Raw genomic sequence first — 17125 nt, 5'->3', positions numbered from 1 at the left:
ACCACCAAAGCCCTACCTCAGTGAGACCTCCCAGGGCTGCCTCTCCCTAGGAAAAACAGCAAACCTATATTCAGTATCAACCTACACTTTAGGTGTTTAAAAACAAGCACAACTTACTCTGCTCTACAAAATAACAAAAATCCTGGAAAGAACAGAGCACAAACTGTACCTTCACACATGCCCCACCAAGTGTCAACACAGAGTGAGCAGAAGCATCTGAGTCCAAAGAGTCACATTTTCTCGGAACATTAATGCAGCCCTGGAGCTGGTGGTGACAGGTGAGCCGGGCTCCTGGCTGTGCTGGGCTCAGTGGGAGATGAAGCTGGACCTCGTGGGATGGATGCTCTAAATTAGGAATGCAAACATTGCCCCCTGCTCAGCAGGAGGGCACACTCAAAGTGAGCCCTTGTCTGGGATGGCCAGCGGGCAAAGTGAGGTGATAACAACAGCCCTGCCAGAGTCCAAAATATACCCACAACTTGTTTTGAATTATTTTGTGCTGGGCTTTAAAATATGCTGAAAAATTTCCATCCAGCCTGGCTGTGGAGCGGCAGGAGGAGCCTGGGGTTTGTTTCCACATGCAGTGATGCTGATCTGAATTTCTCCCCATGTGTGGTGAAAAGAGAGAACTCTCAGGGAGGGCAGTGCTGAGAGGAGCAAGGGGACAAGCAGCCACCCAGTGTGCTCTGGCAGTGACTTTGGGTGGGACTGCACAGTACCCACACCAGTGGCTGTAGGGGGGATCGAGGCTCCTTCCCAGCATAGGGAAGCACCCCATGGACACATGAAGCTGAGTTAAAGCACAGAGGGAGATCTGCTCCCTGAGCACCCCATGGACACATGAAGCTGAGTTAAAGCACAGAGGGAGATCTGCTCCCTGAGCACCCCATGGACACATGAAGCTGAGTTAAAGCACAGAGGGAGATCTGCTCCCTGAGCACCCCATGGACACAAAAGCTGAGTTAAAGCACAGAGGGAGATCTGCTCCCTGGGCACAGCAGCACAGCCCCCGCTGTGCTGGAACCTCTTGCTTGTGGCTCAAATCAACGTGGCTCCATTACAAACAAACCTGTGGGAGGGAGAGGCAAAGAAAGAATCCCTCGAGGAATCTGCAAGGCACTGGAGGAGCTAAAAATAACCACCACCAACAAATCAATCTAGAAACAGAAAGCTAAAATCCCTAATAATAGAGGGTTGCCAGGTGGAGGAGGGAGATGCCTGGCACCCTGCACCCTGGCTCTGCCTACCACAGATCCTGCAGAGAGTAGGGGCACAGGAATGTGGGACTGAGGGCCTCTGCCTCCAACAGACACCAGCTCCCATCCAGGGAAGGGTGGCATGGTTTCCCTGTTGTTTCTTACCTTTGTGTTTTCAGATTGTCCCTTGAGATGGGCCAGCTGACTCCAAGGAACCAAGGTGCTTCAGCCAAACTCCCCACTCCCTCCTCCACTCCCTTCCAAGCTCCAGAAATGGAGCCAAACCTTGTGTCCTTTCCAGTTCTGGTCAACATCTTTCCCACATCTCTCTGCTAAGATCAGTCTGATCTTAGGACTCATCTCTGTATCTATCAGTGCTTGACTCTGCTATTTTCCCCCTCCCAAACCCCTCCAAAGATGCACATCCCAATCCAGGCCTTCCACCACTGAACATGTGCTATCACAGACAGAAACCTCAGAGTGTGGGTCACCATGATCACACAGCTGTAAAGTAACTCTTGGAAAGTGGATAAAAGGCTCTGAATGGCAACTCAGTTGCAATGTGAAATTCAAATGTGAATTTTAGGACTCCACAGGATCAGAAGAATCTGATGTGGTAAGTGAGCAGGGTGGAAGAGCCCTGGGTTTGTTCACCAGGCACACAGTAGAATTCCCAACCTGATGGAAGGTCCCAGCAGCTGGGCAGAGAGCTGCTCCTGTCCTCCACAAAGGCCAGAAGGGAGGAATGGCTCCCAGGGAGAGCCCCCACGCTGCCATCCACAGCAGGATGGCGTGTCCATGTCCACAGCCAAGCAGAGATGTGCCGTGGGGACACATCCCATCCATGGTCTGGGACAATGTCCTCGGTCTGTCCCCACCCCAGCCGCGGCACAGCTGCCCCGGATCCGAAGGGGGTGTGAGGCAAGGACAGGCCACCCAGGAGCAGGGACAGGAGCCTGAAGGAGGTGATCTGATGTCTTGCCCTTGCCTTGCCCAGCCCGGCTGAGCTCGGGTGACAGTGCTGCAGGAAAGGGGATGCTGCTGTCCTGACACGGTACCCGCTGCTAATCCCACGCCTTGATCTGTCACATCCTGCCTGGCTCCCGGGCTGCTGCTGGGCTCGCCCAGCTCCGCTCCCTGCCTGCTCCCCATCCCAGCTCCTCGCTTGCTCCTCTGCCACACACACTCCGCCGGGGGGAAAAGGGTGTTGACAGGGTGTTTGTTAAATCAAATGAGCTGGGAATGAGTAGGAGCCTCACCAGGCAGTGCTCCCAGCTCTCCTGCCACAAAGTCCCTCCCTGGGCTGGGAGTGGGGCTGGGGACTTGCCGACCCTGTGAGGGTGTAGCAGGTTTAGTGCTGGGCAAGGAACTGTGGAAGCACAGGAGCAAAGTTCCCAGTGGCCACCAGCCCCTGCCCTCCTGGGTGCCTCCCCACCCCACTGTTCCCTGCAGGGACCCCAGATCCCTCACATCCCTGAGCTCCAGGGACCAGCAGCTCGCCCTGGCATTCTCATCCAGCCCCTCCTCCCTGTGAAGCAAGGGCCCTGGACATGGCTGGAGGGATCTGCCCAGGGACACCGAGCCCAGCCCAGGGTCCCCATGGCAGCGCCCACCCGGGCCAGTGGAGCCCCAGAGGCAGACAACCTGCACTGTGCAAGTGCTGGGGCATGCAGCTCGGCAATAGCCCAGCTTTCCAGCTCAGGAATGTCCAAATAAATACAGAAATACATAAAAAGGCCATAAATAAGGTTGCCTGAGATGGCTGTTTGTCTCCTGCCTGGCCAGGACCCCCGCTCCCCCGCTGCTGTTTGCCTTGGCAGATGACAGCTGGGTAATTTGTTTCCATTGCAATGAAGTCCCAATTAACTGGAATAAACTTTTTACACTAAGTGTGTTTGTTTAACAAACTGGCTCTTTCAGAGCCTCACCGAGACCTGATTGATGCATTTGAGGGGAGTGGAAACACGCTGGGTGCTTGGACATTAAAGCTGCAGTGTCTGAGCAGGCTGGGGCTGAAAGGGCTCTCTCTATGTTTGGGAAATCAAAACTGACACCTCTGATGTCTAGACTGGGACAGGGATTTCAGCGTGGCCTTTGTGTACAAATATTGACAGTGTCTCACTGGCTGTGGCTGCCAGCCCTGCAGGGTCCCTGTGGGGCAGGAGATCCCCCAGGGCCACGCTCCGCTCTGCTGGGAGAAGGTGGGATCCATCACGCTGCCAGGATGCACGTGCCCCTTCTGGGGACAGCACTGGGGGCTCCAGCCAGCCAACAAAACCCCAAAGAAAGGTGGGATTGACTCCACAGGGCACTGCTGATGAAGCAGAGCCAATGTCTGCAGAAGCAGCCATGCTCCTCCTCCCAGCCTTCAGAGATCCGCTTCATGGCTCATGAAACCATTGATTTACAGCAGGAAAGCTAAGATGGTGAGAGACCAGTCTGAGACTGCTGGAAACCAGTCTGAGACAGCTAGAAACCAGTCTAAGACTGCTGGAAACCAGTCTGAGATGGCTAGAAAGTGGTTGGGAGACTGAGTCTGGTGTCTGGTTCACACCAGAGTTTTCAGCAACACTCCAGCTGAGGGGAGGTGAGAGAGAAACAGAGAAACCTGATAGAAGCCCAGAAGCAGAGTCATCCTCAGCTGGGATGGAAATGGCAAAGCCAAGTGGGCAAATGGCACAATAGGGATCTGGCACAACTGAGACCCAGGGCAGGCAGTGAAGGGGCTGCCTGGGCACATCTGAGACAGCAGCTCTTGTGCTGTGCCTCCTTCGGGAACATCTCTGCTGGGAGCACCCTCAGGACCAGCAAAACTCAGTCCCAGCATCTGCCAGATGATGGCCTGGGATGCAGAGGGACAAAAGAGGAACACCATGGGGAAAAGATGACCCAACCACCCCTAGCAGTGGTGTCAAAGGCAGGTACCAAGCACCACTGCTGGCTCTGGTGGGATGTCCCACGAGGAGGGAAAAGCCACAGCAGAGCTCCATGGCAGAGCCCATGCCAGGACCAGCCCCATGCTGGAGCTGTGTTCCAGCTGCCTGGTGAGACACTTCATGAATAATAAGTACTTCTGGAAAACAAAGCACTTCTGACATCCAAGGGGACAATGAGTGCAGCTGAGCTTTCTCTCCCTGGGTGCATTTTCCTTCCTACCTCAAACTGCAAAGGAAAATCTCCAAGAAACCCCACTGGAGAATTGTCAGCTCCAGAGGTGTTCTTGAAGCATTCGCTGGGAAGGCGTTTCTATCTCAACTCTAAAAATGAGAATTTGCATGTCTTAGAGTTTGTTTCATGTGCTTCTGCAGCCCATTTCCTCAGAGCACCACACACATTTCCATTTACTGTGGGACAAGGTGATGTTTTCCTGTGGCTGGGGGTGAAGCTGATCTCTTACAATCCCTTAGTAAAGTCTGCCTGAAGTCAGCCTGCCTGGGCTGTCCACAGCTTGATTCAGTCAAGTCTTTAATTTAGGTGTAAATGCCATTATTCATTGTTCCAGGCCCTGGCATAGGGTGCCCAGAGCAGCTGTGGCTGCCCCTGGATCCCTGGCAGTGCCCAAGGCCAGGCTGGATGGGGCTGGGAGCAGCCTGGGACAGTGGGAGGTGTCCCTGCCCATGGCAGGGGTGGGATGGGATGAGATTTAAGGTCCCTTCCAACCCAAAGCATTCTGAGATTCCATGATTTTTCAGTGATTATTACCAGCTTATCCTGTGTTCAGGATGTGTTGAAGCCACCAGTGGCAGCACCTGATGGCAGAGCTCTGCACTGTCTGCCCAGCTCCCTGTGCAGTCCATGGGGAGGTAAGAATTAATTTCCTCATAAATTAGATGGAATGCTGGTCGTGATGCCCTTTCACATGATTCCTAAGCCTGAAGAGACAAATAAGCACCCTCACCCTCATCTCTTCCACTGCACAGCCACCACACTACCCTAAATCTTGTGTCAATGCCAGAAACCTGTAAGAAAGCTGAAATCCTTGTTCAGCCTCCATGCACATGGCTTTGCCAGGATGCAGGAAGGACACTGCATTTCCTCCTTCAACACTCTTACTGGCACTTTTACCTCAGCAAATCACACTATCTCCATGTGTCCCCACATGGAGACATGTGCCAAGCACAGTCCAGTCCCACTGATCATCCTCCCAGAGAGAGCCGGGGGAGCTCCTGGAGATCCGGCTGACTGCTCACAGAACCTGGGGCTGCCCCGTCCCTGGAAGTGCCCAAGAATGGGGCCTGGAGCACCCTGGGACAGTGGAAGATTCCCTGCCTGTGGCAGAGGGGTAGAATTACATGTGTAGAACCCTTGTGTGGTTTTCCAGTGGCCCAGCTGTCAATCTGGCACTGCAGGTGGAAGCATGGAGAGAAAGCACCACAATGGCATTTGAATAAAAACCAGATTAATCTGTGGCTGTTCCAAGAAACCATATCAGAGCTCGGCTTGTGCTGCTGAGGGACAAAGCTGTTGAGATGATGTGAGGCAGCAAGGTGGAGAACGGAGAATGAGGAATGGGAATTCTCCCTCACGAGCAGAAACTGAAGGCACTCCACACTCGTGGAACTGCTCTGCTGCTGTACGTGATCGGCGGTGCCTGCGTGGGAGGGTGGCAGGGAGTGAAGAGGAGGGCACTGCACACTTACAATACACACCATTATATGCTTTCCTTTGCAATTACAGATCTTTTAGCAGTCAGTGCTTGAATAAACACATATTTACCTTCCCACCAAGTGCTGGGACAAGGCACAGCACATCATACCTAAGCCAGCTGCAGGAGCTCAGCCCTAAATGCGTGTTCCCAATGGATAAGGAATAACGTGTTAGCACACTGGGAGACTCGCAGAGCCAGCAGTAACACATGGAGTCATGGGAGGGGTTGGGTTCCAACCTCCTGCCATGGAGTGCAGAATAGAGTGGTCAATATAAATGAAATATTACAAGATACAGGAAAATTATTAGGGAAACTAAAGAAGGGGGAAATGCATGGCTGGACATGGAAAATCTGGTATTGGAAGCCAAACAAAGGCTAGCAATAGATCTGGTTTTAAGGAGCACTGGGGCTACGTTAAAGCAGAGTCTGTAGGATGCTCAAAATGATGCAGAAAAAGAAAACACAGTCCATATTTATTCTGTGTTTGGGAAGTATATGTGAGTAAACTAATTCCTAGGAGAGATGGAGCTCTCCTAAATCATTAGCATCCATGTGTATCAAATATGGCCAAATAGCACCAAGCAGCCAGCACAGCCAACACATACTCAAAAGCCGGGGAGAGGTTTTTGGGCTCTGCTGCTTGTTTTGAGCATAGTTCAGGTTTCCACATCCAGATGGAAATGGCTCCTTCCCCCCAACATTCCCACCCGGCAGTAAGGGTGACCTAGTTAAAAACTGAATGGTCAGCCTGATGGAGGACCCAGAAGGCAGGGCTCATCTGGAATTAAATTAAGAATAATTAAAGGATGTAAGTTCTAATTAAAGTCAGTCACTGTGTCTTGGTGGAAGAGATCTTATCAAATGAGCCTGGTGTCACTCTGTAATGAACACTCCCTTGCAGGAAAAGCCCTGTGCACAGGCAGAGCTCTCAGTGCTCCTTGATGTTCTGATCTCAGAAAATGGGGCTGTGCAGCCCAAACCAAGTACTTTAAATAGATTTAGAGCCGGCTGACAGGTCTCACACAGGAGGTGTCAATGGGGAATCATTAGTGAGGCTCCATGGGGAACGTGCCAGTCGATATTTCCATCAATGATCACGACGAAAATACAAAATCCTCATTCAAAAAATTAGTGGATGACAGGAAGATTGATGCAATGGTAAATATTGATGAGGAGAGAAGGAAATGTGGGCTGCCTGGTAATGCAGAGCCCATTCAAACACTGTAGATGCTAATGCAGCCCAGCACGGGATAACGCAGATCCTGGGAGGGATTTCAGGCCGTATTTTTGAACAGGGACTGGATCCCAGACAAGAGGGAGCCCCCAGAATGGGTCAGGGGTCACCACGGGTGAGCAGCCCAGCACAAGGCTCTGATGTGATGCTGTGATGAAAAAGGCTGATGCAGTTCTTGGGGGAGAGCAGGAGAGCTGCACATACTGCACTGCTGGGACTGCCACTGCCAGTCCTGCAATTAAGGTGTCCACGTTTAAAGGGGACACTAAAACAGCAGAGCCTGGAGGGATGAGTCATAAAATTGACCTGACGGCTGGAGAAAATATCATGCTGCAAAAGATTTGAGCTATACTGAGTTTATTGATAAAAATCTGCCACCCACCAAAAAACAGAGTGGTGCCAACTGCTTTTATCAGTGAGACGTGCCAGGAGACAGGGACTGGGAAGTGGAGCCCAGCAAATTCCAGCAAGTTTTGGGTCAGGATTAGGTACATCTCAGGAAATGCTTAAAGAATTAGGTAACTCTCAGATGGCAATCGAAACCTCTCCAGGAGCTTGTGGGCAATTCATATCCCTGCAGCAGATGGAGGGATCTAATGGACCTAAATCCCATCCAAAGGAATCCCAGCTGGAGCTCCAGGGCTGGCTCCTGGCATGCACAGGAGGAAGGCTCAGGAGGGGTGTTTCATGGCTTTGAACTGACAGAGAACATTCCTGGGAAGGAATTGTCCCCTGTGAGGGTGGTGAGACCCTGGCACAGGGTGCCCAGAGAAGCTGTGGCTGCCTCATCCCTGGAAATTCCAAGGCCAGGTTGGACAGAGCTTGGACCAACCTGGGACAATGGAGGTGTCCCTGCCCACAGCAGGGGGTGGAATAAGATGGGTTTTCAAGTTCCTTTCAACCCAAAGCACCCTGGGATCCTATGAGATAGTCCTGGCCTTGGAGCAATGAAGAACTGGGGTGGCACCAAGCTCCTCAAAGCACTTCTGAGTTACAAGTCCAGCTACCTCTGAGGAGTCCCCATCAAGCCTTGAGCCAGAAGCAAAGCATGAGGGGAAGGCTCCCTCTGTCTTGGAGAAAGCCCAGCAGGGATTGCTGGCTCAGCAGCTCAGGAACCATGTCTCCCCACTCGTCCCTGCTGTACCCGGTTGTTGTACCGACGGCTGCTGTGGGTAGAAGCAGCAGCTCCCGTGGCTGAAGCCTCTCTGTGTTGACTCACTGCAGCAAACATTTTGCTCTCTTGCTTAGGGGAGAATGCAGGCTTGGTTATTTGTTAAAAACTGTCCACCTTCCTACGCTCAGTTCCCTTTCCATGATGAATGCCAGGCGCCGCAGGGGTGGCAGGGCTGCAGCTGGTGCTTAGGTGGCTCCTGTGCCAGCCTGAGTGCTGAGCTGGCAGCATCCTCACAGCACCCAGGGGAAGGCAGCCCGGGCTCAGAGCAGCAGGGCAGGCAGATGCCATCCCAGTGTCCCCACCAGGCACAGAGGGGCTGTGCCCACTCTGCTCCCTCCTGGAGGAAGCAGCAGGGAGAGGGACCCCATCGTGAGCCAGGAGTCTTGTGCTGCCCAGGGGCACGGCAGGGGGACAAGGGCTGAGCCCCAACCCCTGCTGGCATGTCATGGGGACAGAATCCCCCCAGTGCACAGTGCAGGGGAACACATGCCCTTCAGCTGGGACAACAGAAAGACTCTGAGTCTTTGTGTGGCAGTGCTGGAGACAGGGAATCAGGCCCAGGCAGGTTTTTAATTGGAATGGAATTGAAATTACAGGGGGGACAAAATCCAACCCTGTTTTGGTGTAAAGAAAGGGGCTGGGGGGGATCAGGGAAAAAAGTCCTACAAGTTTCTATGACAACTGGCACAGTGAGAGCCTACACTGCAACCTCACTTAACACGTTAAAAGCTGCAGAGAAACAATGAAACCCAAAACTTTACTTTATACCAGGTGCAGGAGAGTGGGCACAGGGCCTGGGGGTGGTCCAGTGGTCCTGTGGCCTGTGCACCCAGTGCAGAGAGAAATCAGCTCAGCCAGCTCCAACAACTCCTCCTGCTGTCCCTTGGGCTCCAGGGACCACTAAAACCAAATCCTTGTCCAAACCTTTCTTGGGCCAACATATTTAATTCTGATTATCAAGAGTCCTGATCCCAGCCAGGGCATCTGTGTCCTGAAAACCATGGATCCAGAATGGTTTGGGTTGGAAGGAATCTTAAAATTCATCCCATCCCACCCCTGCCATGAGCAGGGACACCTTCCACTGTCCCAGGTTGCTCCAAGTCCCAGCCAACCTGGCCTTGGACACTGCCAGGGATCCAGGAGCAGCCACAGCTGCTCTGGGCACCCTGTGCCAGGGCCTGCCCACCCTCACAGGAAAGAATTTCTCCACAATACCAAATCAAAGTCTCTTATTTTACTTAAAAACCCTTCCCCTTTGTCCTATCACTGTCTGTCCATGTAAAAAATGTCACTCTCCCTCTCTTTAATAAGCTCCTTTAAGTACTGGAAGGCTGAAATGAGGTGCCACTTGAAGCATTTTCTTCTCCAGGCTGAACACCCCAGCTCTCCCAGCCTGTCTCCAGAGCAGAGGGCCCAGCCCTGGAAGCATCTTTGTGGCCTCCTCTGGACCCATTCTTTGTGCAGAGCATCCCACCATGACCCTCCAGTCCAGAGGGCACAGAAGCCCAGGGCGAGCACTCTCACCCAAGGAGCAATAAAAAAGGAAATGAATGAAAAAGGAGATGAGTAAGAGCTGTGCTCATGCAGACTTCACCAGAAGCATGGTCTGCAGCAGGACCTGCTAGGCACAAACTGCAGTGCTGCCAGTGCTCCCAGGCTGCTGTGGAGAGGGGGCACGAGCAGGACAGCCAGGCCCTGCTCTCATCCCCAGGTACAAACTGGTCCCAGTTTCCAGCTTCCCAAGCAAACAGCAATGTTAGCCTGGGCAGGGAGCCCAGAGGCCACAGTGCAACCCAGCAGGGTGATGGCTCCTCCACGCCTGAGCTCCTGTCAGATCCCTGCCAGCACCACTGCTCCTTGGGGCCCTGCCCCATTCCCTCCACAGCCCGGAGGAGCAGTCTGGGCCTGGCTATTCTGAACTGGCAGGAGATCAGCTGAACTCCTGCACCCACCGCAAAGATCCAGAGTAATCCTCTGCCATGCCATGAGAAACCCCCCAGTTCATTCCCACTTCTGCTAATTCCCAGCTCCCTGCAGATTCCCACTGCTCATTCCTGCTTCTCCTAACTTCCCACTCCCAGGCTGCTCAGGGTCAGCTCTGCTCTCCATCCCCAAACTGGCATTTGTTGAATGATGAGATTTGTCTGAAGTGCCTTTCCAGGATTCCTTCCTTTCTCTGCAATCCAGGGTATTAAAGCCCCTCCACCTGCCTGGAGCTCAGACTGAATCCACTGGCCAAACTCCAGGGGAAATAGTTTATAAGTTTCCTGCACAGTTTCAAAGGCTCAGCTCCACTGCCAGGATAACCCAACCAGCACCAGAATCTTCTTTCATTGTGTTGTGTGTAAAGGAGATCACTCCTCGACTCTCCAGGTATCTGCCTTGGCCAGGATCTGGGGTTGGAAGGGAGGAGACCGTGCTCCTGATCCCTTCTGGAGGGCTACACTCCCCTTCAGCTTCAGCCCTGAGAGCACCCACCCCACAGACCCCAACACTGCTCTTCCACTCTCCACAGCTCTGCCATCCCACAGCCACCAGAGATGTTGGTGAGGGTGTTTCATCCTTTCCTACAACCAAAGCTGGCAGCATTCTCCAAACCAGTGCAGGTGGTTTGGAGACAGTTTCTTGCATCACTGAGTACCCCAGTGAGTATCCTTCAGCACAGAGAGATGGTCTTGGCATTGCTTCTCCTACCCCACAGCTCCCTGGTGTCACCACCTCTTCCTCCCCACTTCCCATGTGTGTCCTCCTCCCTCTCCTCAGCGCTTGGAACCTGAGCTCACAGCTGAACAACTCTCAGCCACCACAGAAGAAGTCAAGCACAGCCTGTATGTGTGTGATTATCACCATTACTACAGCACTAATGTCTGAGGGAAGGAGGTACTGAAATGAAAACCTGGCTTAGGAACACATTGCGCTTATTATGATGGTCCTTAATGCTTCCAAAATGTAAATACCGATTTTCAGAGCCTTAAAACCACCAACGTTTTATGAGATAATGATTCAGCAAGGAAATACTTTCATCTAAGTGCTTGCATGGCAAGATTGGAATCTGGGAGATGAAATGTTCTGCTGTAAGGGCCAGGTGACAAAGAATTAGCTGCGGAGACAGCTCCGTGTAATGACTTTGAGGCAAAACAAACAGGAGCTGCTGCTTTCTGGGAGGTGGTTTCAAAGGTTCCTCGCGTGTTTGCACATCTGAGCTGGAGGACAGAGGGCGGGGGCAGCCTTTAATCCCAGATGGAGACAGAGGCACGAGGTGCCTGCCCGAGAGGGCAGTGGGAGCTGCTGCTCCGAGACAGCCCAGCCCTCCCGGGACGGGAGGAGAGATCAGTGGGGAGCGCTGGTGTCACTCCAGCTGTGTGTCTGTGACACTCGCAGTGCCTGCAGGTAGTGCCTGCTCCGAGTGACAGCCCTGACAGCTGAGCATCGCCCTCGGCAGCGCGGGGGAGGCACCCGGGCAGCTCCCAATGCACAGCACTGACACTTTATTAAACCAGGTACTTCAGCCTGCACTTGCTAGGGGGTTTGTGAGTGTCATTACTACCAACATTTCTTTCTGTTTTAAAGAAAATTAGTTCCTGACACCGAAGAGCAAATATATGCCAGGGGCAATTAGCAAACACACTGGACAACCTCAGCTCCTGTCAAGACGCTTCCACCCAGCCCTGCCAGGACAGCTATTACCTCCTGTCCCAGGAAAGCCTATTCCTGTCTCTGAGCATGGTGTCCTTGCCCTTGGGTCCTCAGCCAGTGGCTCCTTGCTGCCTTGACAGAGAAGTAAGGCCCTGTGTTAGAAATCTGGAAGGACCTCTGGAAGCCTGGATATTCTGACAGCATTACAGTTGTACCAGAACCTTCCAAAAGTGGGGTGACAAAGCAGTGAGCAGCTCAGGGGCTGGACTGATACCACCCAGTGCTTCTTCCCCGATCCCCACAAACTCTGGTCAGACCCCAGACAGAGCAGAGTTCTGCACTGGGGGAGGCATGTGCCCACACTGCATCAGGTGAGAGTTGCTAGGCCAGGATAAACCAGTCTGACATTGGAACACACTGTTTTGAAAACACAGGAAGACACTTGTACCTGTTCATGTGGGACAGCTGGAGCAGTCAGTGCAGGAGCACACCTGTGCAGGTGTTGACTAACAGCTGGACATGTGGCCATTCCCAACGTGCCAGATTCCTCTCTCAGGTATTTCAGCTCGTTATGTACCTGTGCTGCTCCTTTCTTAGCTGGTCTCCATCCCTTTCAGTTCTCAGCTGATGTGAATTTTGTTAAGATTAATGCTTCAGCCTTCTCGACTCCTTCCTGCTGGATCCTTCCACTTAACACAGGAAGCATTACCTCCCAGACTGAAAACCAGGAGACCCAGCTCCTGACATGGGCCAGCCTTGCAGGAATATCCATAGGCACCATCACTGAAGCCCTTGCAAATAGAAGGGAGTCCCCAGAGCAGGCAGCAGCAGCAGCAGCAGCAGCGTTTCAGCTCCAGTAGCTCCATTCTGGGCACCTCTGACTTCCTACAGCTGAGCTCCACCTGCACTACACCTCTCTGTGTGCTTTCTGCTCCATCCTGGGGCAACCCAGTGGGACATCTGTACCTCAAAACCTCATGGCTGGACTGGGAGGAGGGCAAGGGCCATCAGGGGCTGATGGGTGAGGGTGGACACGTCTCCATGCCCTTGGTCAGCACTGATCCAGGAGCTTAGGAAACACCCACCTGCTGGCTGATGGGAACTGTGGGGTGAGGACAGCATTTCCATTTCTGAAGGGAAGAGGCAACACAGGAAGGAAAGGAGTGACTCCAGGAGACACAAAGAAATTCAGCAGATGGACAATGTGATGTCCATTGAGAATGAGAGCACCTGATTAGAGAAAGCTGAACACAGCAGGAATGGAGCAGGAGTCACTCCTGGGACAAGCAGTGACAAAACTCACTGCTGAGATTTCTGGCACGTGTCTCTTCTTTTTCTGCTTTCAGGACCAACACTTGTGGGAGAGCCCCAAAGCCTGACACAAGAGCAGGGTGGCTCCCACCCTGCTTCCACAGCTCAAGGCTTTGGTGGCAGGTGAGCCAATGCCTCACATGCCAGAAAAGGAAAAGCAGAAGCACAGTCAAGTTTGCTCTGGCACATGGGAGCTGCAGGACCAGCTACACACTGCCAGACTTCTCTCAGCTCACCAGCCTCATTGCACAGATGTGTCCAGGAACCACCACAGCTCAGCTCAGCTCTGGGAACCAGCTCTTCCCCTGCTCTGGCTGCTCGCCACCACGTTGCCCAAGGCTCAGGGAACTGTGAATCTGGGCTGTGCAGCTGCTGCAGAAGAGCTGAGCTGTCCTTGGCAGGGCCACCCGACCCCTGGCATTTTCCAGCAACCTTTCTCTGCTGAGGAAGACCAGCTCCAGCCCTGCCAGCAAACTGAAGGGCTCCATAGAGAGCACCTGGTCCAGCCTTGCAGACAGGTTCCAACAGACACAGTTTGGCATTAGCTGGTAGATCAAAAAGCCAGAAAGGATGGGGGCAGTGGTACCACAAACTTGCCCATCACAACCCCAAAACAGCCACTGAGGAGTGTAAATGGGCTGGAGTCACAGTGTTATAACCAGCCAAGTCACAGCTGCTGGGCCAAAGCGTGGAGGTGCCTTGGCCTTGTGGTACAGAGAAACAAACACCCATAAAACAAGATATATCTGCATCCACAAGAGCTCCTGCACCAGCACCCCCCGCTCTGACCCAGCAGCTCCACACCTTCAGCAAGATGGGAAGACCATGTTCTCCCATTCAAGGTAGAGAAACATTCCTCATTTCTCAGAGGAGATGAGTTATAAATCCAGCACCACAAATTGTTGCTACCAACCGCCAAAACCACAGGAAACGACAGGAAATCTGAACAGTAAGAGCACTTTACAGAATTCCTCCAAATCTCCTACTCCAAGCCTCCCCAAAGCTTCAGCTGGAACTGAGACACAGGAGATGCTTCCATCTGTTCTAAACCTGCTTGTCAAAACAGACTCCTCATAAACACAGCACTACACTCAGGAGCACCGAAATCTTGGACAGCTGTTGGGAAAGGTCACAACAACACAGCCATGAGCTCCTTGCCAAATGTGTGTTCATGATGTTGTGGAAATCCACAATGATTCCATAACCTCCTGTGATATTCCTCTGAGCTCACAGAAAGCCATGAGGCATTAAACAGATATTCTGTATTTCCAGAAGTCTTTATCTGCTTGAAGTCTTGGAAGGGTAATGAGCCACACTAGCTTGGGGTGAACAGGCAGAGGAGCTCCCTCAAATCAGACTTTCAGTATAGACCTAGAAACCAGCACCTAGTTTTAAAAACTCTTGGTGGCCTAAAGAGGAATCAGCAGGTAACTGAAGAACATATACACACACCACACTTGCTCTCTCACCATGGACAGTGAGCAGGCAGATCTGTACAGCATTCCCTGGCACAGCCTGTCACCCCTGAGCTGCCCCCTCTGGGCCAGGCCTGGCTCAGACCAGGGATGCTGCACGCTGCTTGCACTTCTGGGATGTAGCTCTGCAGGAATGCTTGGGAAAGCAGCAAAGAGTGAGCAAGAGCAGAAGGACAGTGAGCTTGGAGGAGAAATATCCTCAGCCCAATCCCTTCTGAATTTTCCAATGCCATGCTCCTCTGACAATCCTGCCCACCAGAGCACTGTCCCACAGCTTCAAATCCACCTATGCTTTTTGGGGTTTTTTTCAGAAGAAAGGTGATAACCTGAAGACCTTCACTTCCCCAAGCAAAGCAACGTCCCACAGGCAACGTGCTCAGCAGCACAACACATAATTCAGTGCCAGGGCAAAACCCAGCCTCTCAGCAGGACTTTTAATAGAGTTTGCCATTATCCAAATGCTGATGGGAACAAACCTGTCCTTCCAGCAAGCACAACCTTTTTACCTGGAAGGTGCCATGCAGTGGCAAGGGTCTGTTACCTAATCCACACACCAAGTAACCAACTGCTTGTGTGGTGGAGTGGTTTGCAGTAACTTTCTCATATCCATAGCTCTCAGAAACCCCCTTGCCCCCTCTCCCCCTGCAGCTCACAGTGCTGTACTGAGCACAGCAGGTGAAGACAATGGGCACAGCGTCCATACTCAGCTGTGGCAGCTGAGCTCAGCCGTGCAAACCAGGAGCAGAGGGAGCCAGAGGTGGGAAAGGTCACCTGTACACCTCCTTCTCCCAGCTCTGTCCCCCAGGCTCAGTCAAGCTGTCACTGTTCCTTCTGACCTGATGGAAGGATTTGCATATGCCCCGAAGCCAGCATGACTGACAGCCCTTCCACTGTTATCCTCACTTGTGTAATTGCAGCAGCTATTCTTGTACACTGAAATGTCTAATCTTAGCAAGCCATGGAGCTGCTGGGTAATATGGACCAGCCAGGAATTTCCATGCAATTACTCACTACTGCTACTGGCACTTACTTTGGCTGGTAAAAGTCCTTCTTGTCCGCCGACCCCAGGCTCTGCAAGACACAAAAGACAGATGTATTTATTTTTTTAACCCTTTGCCAAGCAAGTATCACTGATGAGGATGTGTGGGGAAGCACTGAAAGGCACATCTGTTATTTTCCTGCCTGATGGGTCTTAGTGTGCTAGCTGACAGGATAGCTTGGACCTCCAGCCATAGGCAGAACCCACAGCAGCCAAAGATGTAAAAACTGAGAGTTAAATTAGAGGTGAGAGGATGCATTAGATCTGGACTCAATGTACTAAGGCATGTGTCCCCTGCAGAAGTGGGCACCTTGTGTCAGGAGGGGACTCAAGTCCTTTCAAGTCTGGAAAGAGGACAAAGTGCATAGGTGGAGGAGCTGAGCCACCACCACTGCAAAGACCAGGTCAGGGGCTGAGCCCCAGGCACACAGTTCCTGCCAGGAGCAGGACAATAAAACTCTTCTGCCAAGAAAACCACACCAGGCCCCAAGCACGTGCAAAACTGGGAAGCAGACACAGCCCCAGTGCTCACTCAGGTTCCTGTCCCTCAACTCGTCTCCCAGCATGATGGAGTAGAAGTCTGAGAGCAGCACAGCTGGGCTGTGCCACGGTACCCTGCAAGACCCCAGTGAGGGAAGCCCCCCAAGGCCCTGGGGGCAATGGGTACTGCACAGAGCCCACCTGGGGGCATGGCCAGGTGTGTGCATGGCACACAGGAGAGCGTGTGCACAGCTCCTCACAGCAGGACAGGGCCCTGTGCCCCACACACATCCCAGTCTCCTCCAGCACAGCTTGGCCCAGAGGCTCCCACAGCAGGGCTGGCCCCCAGCACATGACATGAGCTCCCTGAGCACACAATGGTACCTGCACCAAGGGCTGTGCAGGGCAGGCTGTGCCAGCACTGGGGGATGCTCATGGCAGGCAGCCCAGGACAGACAGACACAGACCCACCACACCTGCGTATCACCAAAGCTGTTGCATGGCCACAGCCCTCTCCTCCTCCTCGTTCTCTTTCTCCTCGTCCTGGGGATGATCCTTGTCGTGCACCTTGCCGTGGGGGCAGTGAGCAGCAGTGGGGTGGCCCCTGTCCCCTGTCCCCTGTCCCCTGTGCCGCTGCCTGGCGGGCAGGGCTCGGGCTCGGGGCTGCTGTTGTAGTTTTGCTTCGTGGTTGCCAGGCAATGGCGAGCTCCGACTGGAAGCACCGGGAGCAGAGGGGCCGAATGCTAATCAGGCCTGCAAGAGTGATCCCAGAGCCTCCCCTTGGCAGCCAAAGTCAAAGAGAGCTCCCACCAAAGCCAGCTGGGAGAGGAGGACCCCTGCTTTTAAGCAGGCAGGGATCCACTATCACCAAAACACAAGCAAAAGGGAGCTCTGGCCAAGCCAGCAAGATGGGGATGTGGTTCTGTGGTGGG

General features: G+C 53.0%; 1 protein-coding gene across 3 annotated transcripts in view; it reads right to left on the bottom strand.

Moving 5' to 3' along the window:
* LOC130259209 (ankyrin repeat and fibronectin type-III domain-containing protein 1-like) overlaps positions 1-17125 on the bottom strand; it is a 194436-nt gene that overhangs the window by 65866 nt on the left and 111445 nt on the right. For 2 of the 3 annotated variants that reach the window (XM_056503262.1, XM_056503263.1), the window contains exon 4: positions 15705-15745. In XM_056503262.1, the coding sequence (XP_056359237.1) occupies positions 15705-15745 (41 nt within the window). Of the gene's footprint in view, positions 1-15704; positions 15746-16669; positions 16853-17125 lie in introns of those variants that run through there. The other variant, XM_056503264.1, reaches the window with a different exon arrangement.

The sequence above is a fragment of the Oenanthe melanoleuca genome, chromosome 14, assembly GCF_029582105.1.
Source record: "Oenanthe melanoleuca isolate GR-GAL-2019-014 chromosome 14, OMel1.0, whole genome shotgun sequence".
Taxonomy (NCBI): Eukaryota; Metazoa; Chordata; class Aves; order Passeriformes; family Muscicapidae; genus Oenanthe; species Oenanthe melanoleuca.
The sequence above is the reverse complement of the archived record's forward strand: the minus strand, read 5'-3'. Positions and strand labels throughout refer to the sequence as shown.